The sequence below is a fragment of the Aotus nancymaae genome, unplaced genomic scaffold (assembly GCF_030222135.1).
Source record: "Aotus nancymaae isolate 86718 unplaced genomic scaffold, 86718_ANA_hifiasm-v0.15.2.pri h1tg000008l, whole genome shotgun sequence".
In the NCBI taxonomy this organism is placed as follows: domain Eukaryota; kingdom Metazoa; phylum Chordata; class Mammalia; order Primates; family Aotidae; genus Aotus; species Aotus nancymaae.
This window is the reverse complement of record NW_026988419.1, coordinates 46,298,861-46,314,941: the sequence shown is the minus strand read 5'-3', so window position 1 is coordinate 46,314,941 and position 16,081 is coordinate 46,298,861. Positions and strand designations below refer to the sequence as shown.

Genomic DNA, 16,081 nt, shown 5'->3' with positions numbered 1-16,081 from the left:
GCTGGGAATACAGGCATGAGCCACCGCACCCGGCCTTCATTAAGTATATTGTTTTATTTAATTCTCCCATTAATATGTGAGTTAATATAAGCTCATTTTTATAGCTTATTATTATACCATTTCTGAATGTGAAAAGAGACTGAGAAAGGCAGTTTGCCTAAGGTTGCCCACTGAGTGGGTCCAATAGAGCAAGCAAGACCTTTTTCTGGTTCGTATACACTTTGGAGTATTATAAATGGATCTAGAATCAAAATAGATCTTTTCTTTAAATGAAATATAGTGTAGAAAATTTAGATGACCTTTGTTGTTGAAATACTTAATATGAGCTCAATATACAAGTATGTTGATGTGTTTCCAGAAATAAGACATGAAGTTGATTCTCATAAATTAGTATTAAAGAGTTTTTTGTTATAAATGCAGTATATTTATTATAGAACTTTTAGAAAATACATCAAAGCATATCTTTTCAATTTTTTTCTATGCAGTCACACTTTTTTAAAAAAAAAGAATCATACTTTTATGTGCTGTTCATAGTGTGTTTTACTCAGTTTTGGAAAGATTTCTTCACTTTATTATTTTATTAAAACAGATTTTGTGTTTCCTTTTATAATAAATAGCTGTATGATATCTTATTTGCCTTATTTTGTGGCATCTTTATCTTTTTGTATAATTCTTGTGCACATCTGGTTATGTCATTAGGACAAAATTCAAGAATTGCTGTGTCAAGGGGTGCACTTTTTTTTAAGGTTGTTAATACACATGGTCAAGTTACCATACCACTCCCTCCACGAGAAGGTTTTTGTCAACTTTTTAAAGCACCCACCAGCAATAAATGAGTCATTGTTTCCCCACACTTGTGCCTCTTTTATAATAATTTTTAACTGTATAACAGGTGGACAGTGTGTTTTAACAATTTGTAATTGTAGAAATAAGGCATGAGGTTGATTCTTAACTATACATAGATTATTGGTAAAAATAAGCATTTTCATTTGCATGTGTGTGTGTATATATATAGTGTGAATTTCCTTTTTGTGTCTTTTTTTCTTCTTTTCTACTGGGATAGTATTTCTCTTTTCTTTCATTCATTCATTTTTTAAAAACTTTCACAATGCCTTAAATGTTGAGAATATTAACTTCTTAATTCTTGGACATATTTTCTAGTTTGTCACATTTGCATTTTGGGCATCAAGTTTCCAACTTTTATGTAATCGAATCTGTTTTTATGTTTTTTCATATGCTTTTCTGTTTAGAAAGGACTTCCTCAAATTTAGCTTGAGTATAATGTGAAATAGAGCTCTCAGTTGACTTTTTCTGAATCGTGAACCAGTTGAACCAGTGGCATGTGAAAACTAATGCGTTTCATTCTTGCTGATTTGAATGCTATCTGCTATCATATTTTATACAAACACACACACATATATATAGGAAATAGAAAAGAAATTTTATAATAAGATTGTAAAATCCACAGGCATCTATAAAGCTTTTTCCTTTGGCAGTATAGATGTTTGGCAGGTGTACACTTATCATTGCTACTTTTTACTAAATATTTATTTAAAAGATTTATATCCACCTAGATGAAAGCCTAGTTTATGATAAGCCTTTCCCACTGATGGTAGTTTGTTTACATTTTCATATATTTTAGCCTTTTATATGATGTCTTACAACCTCTTAATGAATAGTTTTGAGACTATGTTCAAGCCTTTTTATGTTCATTGAAAATTTCATAGAATGGTATATACATTTTAAAAACCATTATCGTTATTAACATATTTTTCCACTCTTTCTTAAGACTTAATTGTAGGAGCTTTTGGTGTAGATCGAGCTATCTTATACAGGTGAGCATTTTCTGTATCCTGTAATATAGGAATATTCTGAATTATTTGAACTTTTTTTAGTTAAGTGTCAGTGTTTGAATTTTAGTTTAATTTTTTGAAATAATGATGAAATTTATTCTTTCTATTCATGATTTGCTGCAGGCAGATAGTATTATTTTTATTGTTACATAATAATTGCACATATGGGGTACATTTGATATTTTGATAGATTCATACAATGTAATGATCAAATCAGAATAATTAGGATATTCATCATCTTGAACATTTACAATTTATTTGTGTTGATAACATTCAGAAGCCTCTCTTCTAGCCTCTCCTCTAGCTCTTTTTGTTTTGTTTTGTCTTGTTTTGTTTTGTTTTGGAGACAGAGTTTCAGTGCAATGGAAGCATCTCAGCTCACTGGAACCTCTGCCACCTGGGTTTGAGCGATTCTTATGACTCAGCTCCCAAGTAGCTGGGGTTACAGGCACATGCCACTACACCAGCTAATTTTTGTATTTTTAGTAGAGACAGGGTTTCGCCATATTGATCAAGCTGGTCCTGAACTCCTGGCCTGATGTGATTCACCCACCTCAGCCTCCCAAAGTGCTAGGATTACAGGCATGGGCCACTGTGCCCAGCCAGCTATTTTGAAATGTACAATAAACTATTGTTAATTGTAGTCATTTTATTGTGCTATGCTAGAATTTCTAACTTTTTTTTTTTTTGCCACCCAGTCTGGAGTACAGTGGCACAGTCTTGGCTCACTGCCACTTCTGCCTCCTAGTTCCAAGTGATTCTCATGCCTCAGCCTTTGTAGTATGCTGGGACTACAGGCATGCACCACCACACCTGGCTAGTTTTGTGTATTTTTGATAGAGACGGTGTCTTGCCATTTTGCCTGGGCTGGTCTTGAACTCCTGGGCTCAAGTGATCCACCTGCCTCAGCCTTCCAAAGTGCTGGGATTATAGATGTGAGCCACTGTACCTGGCCGGTCTTTGTCTTTTAAATTATGTTCAAAGGTCTACTCCTGTAGTTTTAATCTCTCTAAAATTGTATGGGTTTACATTTTCCTCTAAGAAGCAGGAAATTAACTTCGTGCTTGTGCCTTGGTATTCTCTGACCACAAGGGCAGTATGTAATGCAACCCAAAATAAATATTTTTATTAGAGCAATATGCATGAATTCATATATTTCTGTTTCCCAATTTCTTAATATATCTCCAGTTATTCTCTGTATTTCATCAATTTCTCGTGACTTAGAATATCAGTTGGCATCCCAAGTAGTTAAGATGTTCACATATCTGTGGTCTGAGTTTATACATGGTAGGAACACTAACATTAGTGCTGTGTAAGAGTTTGTGATGGGTCAACTTAATTGTAACTATACAATTCTTAACAGATTTCAGAGATTTATCATTTTAAGACAGGCACATTAATTGACTTGAGCCTGCTGTATTTTTATATAGGATTTAAACCTGTGTGTCTAAACTCAGGAAAACTATTTATTTTATTATTTTTAGTTTTTAAAATCGTTGTTAATGATATAATGCATGTGGTAAAAATGCGAACAGTTCATGAAGGGTATACAATAAAAGTGTTTTCCCTCACACCAGCTAATAATTTATTTATTTATTCTATTAGAAATATTCTGTGCATTAAAAATCATATCATGTATGTATGTACGTATATCAGTAGGCATCCTTTGTACGTTTGGGTTTTTTTTTTTTCTCTCCTGCTCAAACTGTACATTGGTTACGTCTTACTGATCATCCCACATCAGCACAGCTGGACTTCATGGCACTCATTTTCTCCATTGCAGTGCAGTGAACTCGGTAGATATCTCATAACTTATTTAGTTATTCTGCTTTAGTGACTGAATTCATGTAGGCCAGCCATTGTCCCACTTTGCCTGGAAATGAGCAATTTCTCAGGATGCTGGAGTTTATGTGCTAAAATCAGGACAGTTCTGGGCAACTAACACAGTTGATCACCTACATTTATGTTATTTCTGTTCCTTTTACCATTACAAACAATGCTTTTCATGAATATGAACCACAAATATTTAGATCAACCTAACTTTTTAAATAACTTTTTTCTTCATCTTCTTTTTTCCCCCTCTAGGGCCAGACCAGTTATCACTGTAAATGCTGGCCTGGAAGTGTACCCTAGTATTTTAAATCAAGACAATAAAACCTGCCCACTGCCTGGGACAGCTCTCAAAGTTTCCTGGTAAGGATATTTGTTTAATAATAGTTATTGTGATTATTGTTCAGGCATTGTAAGAGCAATTGAAAATGAAGGTGGTAGGGCTGAAATATTGCTAACACAGTTTCCGTGAGTATAGTGTTTTTTCTTTTCTCTTTTATTTGAGGCAAGTTCTCACTCTGTTGCCCAGGCTGGAGTGCAGTGGCACAACCTCGGCTCACTGTAGCCTCGGCCTTCCAGGCTTAAGTGATCCTTCCACCTTGACCTCTCTAGTAGCTGGGACTACAGATGCATCCCGCCACACCCACTTAATTTTTTAAATTTTTTGTAGAGATGGGATCTCCTTATATTGTTTAGGCTTGTCTTGAAGACTGCTGAGCTCAAGCAGTCATCCTGCCTCAGACTCCCAAAGTGCTAGGGTTACAGGCATGCATGACCAAACCTGGCCTTATACTCTATTTTCATGTTATAAATTAGATTATTAGAAATAGTGCTTCAAAAAAGATATCTAAAGGCTGTAACGATACTCTATAAATTAGTATGAAATTAATTTTTAAAGAGTTATGCATGATCAATGAGTATTTTCAAAAAGAAAGAAAAGCTAATAAGATCTCAGTTCATTTATGTGTAATTCTAAACAGCACCGTGAGCATTTACATTTTTAAAAGACATCTTGTTTTTCAGATTTAATATCTTTGAATAGCTATATGAAAAAAATTATTTTGCTCTAATGTATTAATTTTCTGCTTAGTCCTTTACTAGTTTCCAAAGAAAAATATAATATTTTTTATAAGATAAATGTCCGAATTCTTCTCTACTCCATCCTTTCTCTCATCTTTGTCATTTGTATGCTACTTTAATAATTTTTTGCTCTGTTTTCATTATAGGTATTCTTTAAATTGTCTCATGCTTTACTTCACAGTGTCTAAAAGCAAAATGTAGAAACCAGTATCTTTCTCATACATATCAATATAAATATAAAACTAATGAAAAATCTTGACCCATATAGTACTAAAATCACCATGAGTCGCCATTCATGAGTTCACACTTTTGGAAACACTGTTCATGTTCCTTACTTACAAAGAAAAATTGCAGAGAAAAAGAAAATGATTGGTACCTAGAAAAATTTTGCTTCAACAGAGCCAATTAGAGATATTTTTCCTGAACATTTTTTAATATTTTTGAATTATTGTTATAGTTATTAAAATTTTGAAATGGTCATTTCTTTAATTGGATTACATTAAAAATTCAGTAATATTTGATCTTCATTTTTATTGATTGGCAGTGAAGTTGTTTTCAAGATTTTGCAGTTACTTTTACTCCTTTTCTACCCTGCATGCCTCTGTGAAGTTGCCATTAATCTGCTTATAATTATGCTAGTAATTCAAAGGCCTCAAATGCACTAACTAGAGCTGTAACTTTCATATGATTTTTGACTATGGCACATAGTAAGATATACATTTTGCAGTATAATCCAGTAAACACATGTAAGTAGTTAAATTAAGTGTTTCAGAAAATCATACTTACCTTTGATACCTTAGTCAGTTTAAAACATTTTTTCTTAAGATGCTGAACACAACCCATTAAACTGATTTCAAAACCTGCTAATAAATTGTGAAAAACGCTACTCTAAAGGAGGTTGCTAATTAAAGGAAGCTATGGTAGGTTCGTTTGTCGATGAAACAGGTTTTAAAATCTGAACTGTCATTTCCCTTATTTAGATTTATCAACAGGTTCTGTAAGTTGAGAGGAAGTTAGGAAGTTCGTCTTTTTCTCATCAAGGTACCGTGAAAGGAAATGTGCTTAAATTACTGAAGGATGAGTTAGGTTAGTAGATTAGCATGTGTAGTTTCCTGTTTTTATAATAATACTAAGACATGAAGAAAGATTTAGGCTTTGTAATATAAATTACTAGAAATATGAGATGTGTATGATAATAAAGAAATATGTCTAAACTGGATTATAGGATTTATGTATGTTTTATTTTTCCACAGTTTTAATGTTAGGTTCTGCTTAAAGGCAGATGGCAAAGGAGCACTTCCCAGGAAACTTAGTAAGTATTCCATGAAAAATCAAATTACTTTAATGATACTGCATACACAGCACTTAAAAAATATTTTAGGATATTCCAATAGTTACTCAAATTGTTACTATAATTTTTTATTTGAATGCTTATGCTTAAAGACATTCAAGATTTCAGCATAATTGTAATCTTTGGTAATTCTTAAGCTAATTCAAAATATTACACTTATTTATGGACATTATAAGCTAAATAGTCCACGGAATGGTAAACATATGACCTTTAGAAGGTTAAGCAGTTACAAATGTGAGAGTGAAATGTGTTGGAAATATGAATATTATTGTTTACAAGAAGATGATCTGCTGAGAAGTCTGTATTTTGTGCCTTAAGGCAGCCCCCAGCAATCTCAGGAGTAGAGGTGGTTTAGAAATAGTGAGAAGGAGGAGAGAAAGTTTTGGTCAAGCAATTTAATTCACACAGCAAACTCTACTCTTCTTTTCCTAAAATGATTGATGTGGTCCTGAGAGCAAGATAGGAGTGTTAAATAATTATTGTCAAGGCTTGTCAGTATGTTAATGATGAGTGGTAAGGAATAATAACAAAGCAGAGAAGAAACTGAAACTGTTGGGTGTGTGTTTGTGTGTGAAAGTTTATGTAGGGCCGCCAAGCAAGGTCTCCCTAGAAGACAACTTTTCAGTAGAGACCTGAAGGGAATGAGATAGCTATGGGATATGTGGAGGAGTGTTTCACACAGAACTGGCAGTTTCAACAGGCCTGAAGCAGGATATGTGCTCAGTGTTTGAGAAACAGCATGGAGATCAATGTGGCTGAGTAGAACAGAACATGAAACAAAATAACCCTGAGTTTTCACCCAAATTTGAAATAAAGGTCAATGTTTAGAGAAACTTGCAATGCGACTTGTGGTTTTAAAGATTTGCACTCAAACTTAAAAACTACTTAAAGAACTCAGTCTTACAAGGCGGTAATCCTAATTGCTACATGTTTGTTTTAAAATGATTCTTGATGTATTTAACTCTGTTTGATCACTTGCTTTCTGAAGGCATATTCATCTGACAGTTTGATATGATAGCTTCACTGGAAGCAGGAGTTTCATGTTGGGCAAACTGTTCATTCATCATAGTGTTTAATATGATGACATGAGTACATATTAGCAAATACTTCTTAAAATAAGCAAGACTCTTGCTACTTGAATTTATGGTAGAAGTCTTAATTCACATTTCATCCTTTGGACTTCCTCCTCTCAGCTTAAATTAAAAGATAACATTTCTCCTGTCTGATCATTGGTTTACTACTATCATATTTTGGAATTATCTCTGACATTACTTTGGGGAAAGTTGGATTAATTAATTACTATTACATATTTTTTCAGAATTAATATGTTGTCTCATTACAATGTACTGACATTTTAATTAGAACCAATTTACTTCTTAAGGAGTAAAGATCTCTGTTTACATAAAAACTCTAGATATCTAGGATAGATAGGTGTCCGTAAAGAATATGTTGGTTATAAATCCTTTGATTTACATAGATTTCCAGGTGGAACTTCTTCTGGATAAACTCAAGCAAAAGGGAGCAATTCGACGTGCACTGTTTCTCCACAGCAGGTCCCCAAGTCACTCGAAGAACATGACTATTTCAAGGGGGGGACTGATGCAATGTGAGGAATTGATCGCATATCTGCGAGTAAGAGATAACTTTTCTACTACACTGTTGTTCCTTTTTAGTCATTAGTTTTTCTTTTTCATCTAAATGATTTTCACTTTCTGTAAATTAGTGTTCGATCAAAAGAAGAAACAGAAAATAACAAAGGAAATTTAGCTTTGTAAAGTGTCAAACCTGAATGGTGGACTTCTACTTCTGACAGATTGGATATTCCAAATGGCCTTTCTACAACAATACTACTGAACAAATTACGATAAATGTATTTCTTAAATGCAACTGGACTCTCAAGAAAGTAAAATAAATCTCCAGAGTCCAAAAAAGTTAGCAATCAGCCAGGCATGGTGGCTCACGCCTGTAATCCCAGCACTTTGGGAGGTCAAGGCAGGCAGATCATGAGGTCAGGAGTTCAAGACCAGCCTAGCAACACGGTGAAACCCTGTCTCTAGTACAAATAAAAAAATTAGTTGGGTGTGGTAGCAGGTGCCAGTTATTTCAGCTACTCGGGAGGCTGAGGCAGGACAATCACTTGAACCTGGGAGGTGGAGGTTGCAGTGAGCCGAGATTGTGCCACTGCACTCCAGCCTAGGTGACAGAGTGAGACCCCGTCTCAAAAAAAAATTAATTAATTAATTAATTTTAAAAAATAAAATAAGCATTCAACTAAAAAACTCCAGTGGCAAAAATCTGAATTGTGAGTTATAAGCAAATCTGTGAGCTAGAGTTGCTGGCAAGGATGCAGCCTGGGGAGAGGGTGGGTGGTAATTGCATAGGAATTCAGACGGTTGTATATTGCTAAGTATTCTCAGGACAGGGGTGCATCCTGATTCCAGCAAGAGCCAAATGTAAAATCTTGCTGAAGAGGAGCAATCCAATATGGGCCCCAGGATTTCCACAGGTTAAGTTTGATCAAATATGAATTCATTAAACACACACACACGCACATGCACACACACAAAGAAGCCACTACAAGAAGCAACAGATTTTAGACCTGCAAAGGCTAGTTACAGAGTACAAATCTGTATAAAATGTTTAAGGAAATAAAGAGGCAGGGCACAGTAGCTCAAGCTTATAATCTCAGCACTTTGGGAGGCCAAAGCAGGAGGATCACTTGAGGCCAGGTTTGAGACAAGCCTGGGTGACATAATGAGACTCTGTTTTTTTAAAAGGAAAAAACAAAGCAAGACAAAAACATCAGTAAACGTTCAGACAACAACATAATTAATGAACTTGATTTAACAGGCCTGTATAGAACCTATACCCAGCAATTAAAGAATACGAAAACTGACCATGCATAAGCCATAAAGGAAGTATAAACAAATTTTAGAAAGTTGTATTATAGAATACATGTTATCACAGTGGAGTTGTTAGAAATCCGTAGCAAAAGGATCAACTAGGAATTGGGAAGTATGATTTTAAATAACTTGTGGGTCAAAAACAAGATCATAATGGAAATTTACTTGCGGCTGAATCGTAGTGAAAATACAACATAGCAAAATGTATAGGCTATCACAACAGTAGAATGTAAAGATAAATGTATGGCCTTAAATGTTATTTAATTTTAATGAAAGATAAGAATAAATGAAGGTAAGAAGAAAACACTACAAAATTAAGAATTGAAAAGGGATATTACAGATAAGGGAGGAATTAACAGAATATTAAGAATAACCTTGGGCCAGCACATAAAAAAACTTTCAGACAAAATATGGAAATTCTTAGAAAAACAATACAACTCCCATAAGAAGAAATAGAAAACATGAATAATCCCCTAAACACTTAACAAATAGAATTCACAGTTAATCTGTACAAAAAGACAAAGCCCAGATGGTTTTATAAGCGATATCTACCAAACATTTGAGAACAAGACATCTCAATTTTAAATAAACTCTTTGAAAGAATAGAAAAACAAAATATTTCAATGTCAATCTGTGAAACTAGTGTAATTGGTTCCTGGACTGGTTGAGAATATTACCAGAAGGGAGAATTTCATTCCAGTCTTACAATAGATGTAAAATGATTAAGCAATTATAAGCAAATAAATCTTAGCAGTTTGTAAAAAAAAGATACATAGACCAAGTTGGATGTATCCTAGAGTGGGTTAACATTAAGTCTAAAAATGTAATTTACCACATGAATAGATTAAAGAGGAAATGTGACTGTCTTATTTAAGTACGAAAAAGGGTTTGGATGAAATTTTTTAAAAACTTCATGATTTAAGAAACAAGACAAATGCCTCGTTATGACTATGAAGAAATAGAATCTTACATTTAAACAAAGTGCACCAATACCTATTAATTGGTCAAGATGTGTATTAAGAATTCTTATACATTGCTGATGGCAGTGTGAATTGTTTTGAAGACTTTGAAAAATAATGTGGTACTACAGAGCTGGCAAATATGCTTGTCACTATGTATAAGAATAATCACAGCCATTTCTGTAATAGCAAAAACAAAGCCCATAAACAATCAAAATTGCCTTCAACAGAATGGATAAATGAATTGTAGTATATTTATATCATGAAATAGTACTCAACAGTACAAAATTAACATAGGTTACATATAATAGCATGGATGGATGTTAACAAGAGTGTAGGACAAAAAGTAAGTCACAGAAGACTACATGTGATCCTATTGAGAAGGAAGGCAGAAGGATGAAGATAAAGTAGTGTTTGGGTAGCTTAAGCCCTATCAATGTTCTTCTTATGATGTTGGGTATGTGTGTTTGAGCGCTCACGTTATTAACATGTCTCATGTACTTTTGTGTGAATCAAATAGTACATTGTAAAAAATTGACTAAAGGTTCTTACTTGATAAGGATAATCTTCTTTTGGGTAGTCTATTTCTACATAAGTATAATTTTCCAGAGAACTTTGTTAGAATTGAAGGTTCAGGGATGAATACAGCTGGCTTTGTAATGTGCACTTATGGATTTCTTCAGATAATTTAGGTTGATGTTATTATTAATTCAAAGCTTTTCCATTTCTAGGATGAATCTGAATTTAGAGACAAACTCACTCCAATTACTATTTTTATGGAATATCGGTTGGATTATAGAACAGCTGCTGACACAACAGGCTTGCAACCCATTCTTAACCAGTTCACGCCTGCCAACATTAGTCGACAGGTACTGTTCTCAATTTGCCACTAACGTGATATTTTGTTATTTTTTAAAAAGATCTTACAATTCATATTTTTAAATATTAGAGGAGATTTATTTTATCATGTTAACAGATGTTTAGTCAAAGTCAGAAGGTTAGGAATCTAAATTTTCTTTTTCTTTTTGCTTTTTATTGTTTTGGGAATCTGAATTTTCAAGTCAGATATTTAAAGCCACTCAACGTGGAGATATACAGAGAAAGACAGGATTATATTTCAAATACATGAAATAGGAAAATAATAAAAGAGAACAGCAAAGTGCCAGTTTGTTTAAATAGTATTTTAGTATTTTGCTAAAGATACTTGATGTCTATGTTATCTTTGATAGATTTTTAATTTTAAAAAGTACATATATAGTAAATAAATAATTCTTTTCAGAAAACCAAGAAAAGCAACAAAATTTGATAGATGGTATTCTAATTTTAGAAAATCATATCTACAATGTATTTAAATGTTAATTCTAGTTACCATTTCTTTTTTTTAAATTACATGTTCATGTTTTTACATTAATATCTCTTCTTCCATAGATCTCTTTGCCCTAAATTTAGGTTGCCTTTTTTTTTTTTTTTTTCGTCTTTCTAAGATCCCATAAGCTCTTTTTTTTGGTTTGTTTTCTGTTTTTGTAATTTGATAGTATAACATATGACAGTAGCAAAAGGCAAATTAAAATATTTAAGTCTTGGATCCAAGATGGCCGCTTAGGAGGAACTCGGGAATGCAGCTCCGAGAGAAAGCACAGAGGGTGAGTGGACGCCGTATTTCCAGACTGATTTTTACTGCCCACAGACCAGGAGATTCACACGCAGAGAAGCCACACGGGTCGCCAGCGCCACTGGTGCCGCTGGCTTGAACGGCGCAGCCGCTGGGCCGGCACCCTGAGGCAACGGCTCACTGTACAAAGTGAGAGAGTCTGAGTCCCCTATAAGCCAGCAAGGGGAGCTGAAACGGGGAGCCAGGCCAGCGCCACGAATCTCAGAGCCGCGGCTTTAGCCAACGCAGTGGCTCCGGAGGCAGATCAGATAAGACGGTGTCCCCTCTTACCCAGCAAGAAGACCTGAAACACAACTGAAACCGGGACGGTCCAGCTCTGTGGAGGAGGGGTGTTCTCCATAGGCACCCTGCTGTTCCCAGGGCAATCTAACAAGGCAATCCGCCACTACAGAGACTCCGTCACTACAGGGGCGGGCCAACATCGCGGAAGCAGTTCTAACTACACCCAGAAGTTCACACGGAAGCTGGGTGGAGCCCACAGCAGCTTAGCGAAGCCTCTGCAAACTGAGTGTGACTAGGCTGCCACCTTGTGGGCAGGGAAAACAGCAACCGCACAGGGGAACATCATAAAACCGTAAATCCCTGGGACAGAACACCTGGGGGGAAGAGCAGGGGGTTTATGAATTCTGCCACAGCAGACTTAAAATTACCAAAATCAGAAAGACAACAACTACAAAGTCAACAGGTGGATAAATCCACAAAGATGGGAAGAAACCAGCGCAAAAAGGATGAAAACACCCAAAACCAGAACACTTCTCCTCCTACAAGGGATCACAACTCCTCACCAGCAAGGGAACAAGACTGGATGGAGAATGAGTGTGATGAAATGACAGAATCAGCTTTCAGAAAGTGGATAATAAGAAACTTCCGTGAGCTAAAAGAACATGTTCTAACCCAATGCAAAGAAACTAAGAACCTTGAAAAAAGACTTGACGAAATGCTAACAAGAATGGACAACATAGAGAGGAATATGAGCGAATTGATGGAGCTGAAAAACACAACACGAGAACTTCGTGAAGCATGCACAAGTTTCAACAGCCGAATTGACCAAGCAGAAGAAAGGATATCAGAGGTCGAAGATCAACTCAATGAAATAAAACGAGAAGGCAAGATTAGAGAAAACAGGGTAAAAAGAAATGAACAAAGTCAACAAGAAATATGGGACTATGTGAAAAGACCTAATCTACGTTTGATAGGTGTACCTGAATGTGACGAAGAGAATGCATCCAAGCTGGAAAATACTCTTCAGGATATTATCCAGGAAAACTTCCCCAACCTAACAAGGCAGGCCAAGATTCAAGTCCAGGAAATACAGAGAACACCACAAAGATACTCCTCTAGAAGAGCAACCCCAAGACACATAATCATCAGATTCACCAGGGTTGAAATGAAGGAGAAAATACTAAGGGCAGCCAGAGAGAAAGGTCGGGTTACCCACAAAGGGAAGCCCATCAGACTCACTGCAGATCTCTCAGCAGAAACCCTACAGGCCAGAAGAGAGTGGGGGCTGATATTCAACATCCTTAAGGAAAAGAACTTTCAACCCAGAATTTCGTATCCAGCCAAACTAAGCTTCATAAGTGAAGGAAAAATAAAATCCTTTGTGAACAAGCAAGAACTCAGAGAGTTCATCACCACCAGACCAGCTCTACAAGAGATCCTGAAGGAGGCACTACACATAGAAAAGAACAACCAGTACCAGCCACTCCAAAAACACACGAAAAGGTAAAGAGCATCAACACAATGAAGAATCTGCATCAACCAAAGGGCAAAACAGCCACCTAGCACCAAAATGACAGGATCAAATTCACACATAACAATATTAACCCTAAATGTAAACGGACTAAATGCCCCAATCAAAAGACACAGACTGGCAAATTGGATAAAAAGCCAAAACCCATCAGTGTGCTGTATCCAGGAAACACATCTCGCATGCAAGGATACACAAAGGCTCAAAATAAAGGGATGGAGGAAGATTTACCAAGCAAATGGAGAGCAAAAAAAAGCAGGAGTTGCAATTCTCATCTCTGATAAAATAGACTTTAAAGCAACAAAGATCAAAAGAGACAAAGAAGGACATTACATAATGGTAAAAGGATCAATGCAGCAAGAAGAGCTAACGATCCTAAATATATATGCACCTAATACAGGAGCACCCAGATACATAAGGCAAGTTCTTAAAGACTTACAAAGAGACTTAGACTCCCACACAATAATAGTGGGAGACTTCAACACACCATTGTCAATATTAGACAGATCAACGAGACAGAAAATTAACAAGGATATCCAGGACTTGAACTCAGACCTGGAACAAGCAAACCTAATAGACATTTACAGAACTCTCCACCCCAAATCCACAGAATATACATTCTTCTCAGCACCACATCACACCTACTCTAAAATTGACCACATAATTGGAAGTAAATCACTCCTCAGCAAATGCAAAAGAACGGAAACCATAACAAACAGTCTCTCAGACCACAGTGCAATCAAGTTAGAACTCAGAATTCAGAAACCAACCCAGAACCGCACAGCCTCATGGAAAATGAACAACTTTCTCCTGAATGTTGACTGGATAAACACTGAAATGAAGGCAGAAATAAAGACGTTCTTCGAAACCAACGAGAATGAAGACACCACATACCAGAATCTCTGGGACACATTTAAAGCAGTCTCTAGAGGAAAATATATAGCAATAAGTGCCCACATGAGAAGAAAGGAGAGATCTAAAATTGACACCCTATCGTCAAAATTGAAAGAGCTAGAGGAGCAAGATCAAAAAAACTCAAAACCTAGCAGAAGACAAGAAATAACTAAGATCAAAGCAGAATTGAAGGAGATAGAGACACGAAAAACCCTTCAAAAAATCAATAAATCCAGGAGCTGGTTTTTTGAAAAGATCAACAAAATAGACAGACCACTAGCCAGACTAATAAAAAAGAAAAGAGAGAATAACCAAATAGATGCAATAAAAAATGATAAAGGGGATATCACCACAGATGCCACAGAAATTCAAACCATCATCAGAGATTGTTACAAACAACTCTATGCACATAAATTAGAAAACCTGGAGGAAATGGATAAATTCCTGGACAGCTGCCTCCTCCCAAGCCTAAACCAGGAAGAAGCCGAAACCCTGAATAGACCAATAACAAGGTCTGAAGTCGAGGCAGCAATTAAGAGCCTACCACCCAAAAAAAGCCCAGGTCCAGATGGGTTCACAGCCGAATTCTACCAGACATACAAAGAGGAACTGATACCATTCATACTGAAACTATTCCAAATAATCCAAAAAGAGGGAATCCTTCCCAAATCATTTTATGAGACCAACATCATCCTAATACCAAAACCTGGCAGAGACTCAACAAGAAAAGAAAACTACAGGCCAATATCCATGATGAACATAGATGCAAAAATCTTCAATAAAATACTGGCAAGCCGATTACAACAGCACATCAAAAAGCTTATCCACCATGATCAAGTAGGATTCATCCCGGGGATGCAAGGCTGGTTCAATATACGCAAGTCTATAAATGTAATTCACCACATAAACAGAACCAAAGACAAAAACCACATGATTATCTCAATCGATGCAGAGAAGGCCTTCGACAAAATTCAACAGCACTTTATGCTAAAAACCCTCAATAAACTAGGTATCGATGGAACGTATCTCAAAATAATAAAAGCTATTTACGACAAACCAACAGCCAATATCATACTGAATGGGCAAAAACTGGAAGCATTCCCTTTGAAATCTGGCACTAGACAAGGATGCCCTCTCTCACCACTCCTATTCAATATAGTACTGGAAGTTCTAGCCAGAGCAATCAGGCAAGAAAAAGAAATAAAGGGTATTCAATTAGGAAAGGAGGAAGTCAAATTGTCTCTATTTGCAGACGACATAATTGTATATCTAGAAGACCCCCTCATCTCAGCCCAAAAGCTCCTGAAACTGATAAGCAACTTCAGCAAAGTATCAGGATACAAAATCAATGTGCAAAAATCACAAGCATTCCTATACACCAATAACAGACTTAAAGAGAGCCAAATCAAGAACGAACTGCCATTCACAATTGCTACAAAGAGAATAAAATACCTAGGAATACAACTAACAAGGAATGTAAAGGACCTCTTCAAGGAGAACTACAAATCACTGCTCAACGAAATAAGAGAGGACACAAACAGATGGAGAAACATTCCATGTTCATGGTTAGGAAGAATTAATATCGTGAAAATGGCCATACTGCCCAAAGTAATATACAGATTCAATGCTATCCCCATCAAGCTACCAATGACCTTCTTCACAGAACTGGAAAAAACCACCTTAAACTTCATATGGAACCAAAAGAAAGCCCGCATAGCCAAGTCAATTCTAAGCAAAAAGAACAAAGCAGGAGGCATCACACTACCAGACATCAAACTCTACTACAAGG

At 35.8% G+C, this 16,081-nt stretch overlaps 1 protein-coding gene across 1 annotated transcript in view; it reads left to right on the top strand.

Annotated features, from left to right (window-relative positions):
• Positions 1–16,081, top strand: part of ITGAV (integrin subunit alpha V) — a 98,079-nt gene that overhangs the window by 59,307 nt on the left and 22,691 nt on the right. The window contains exons 14-18 of the mRNA XM_064373276.1: positions 1,790–1,835; positions 3,939–4,046; positions 6,017–6,075; positions 7,592–7,746; positions 10,708–10,845. Of these exons, the coding sequence (XP_064229346.1) occupies positions 1,790–1,835; positions 3,939–4,046; positions 6,017–6,075; positions 7,592–7,746; positions 10,708–10,845 (506 nt within the window). The remainder of the gene's footprint in view (positions 1–1,789; positions 1,836–3,938; positions 4,047–6,016; positions 6,076–7,591; positions 7,747–10,707; positions 10,846–16,081) is intronic.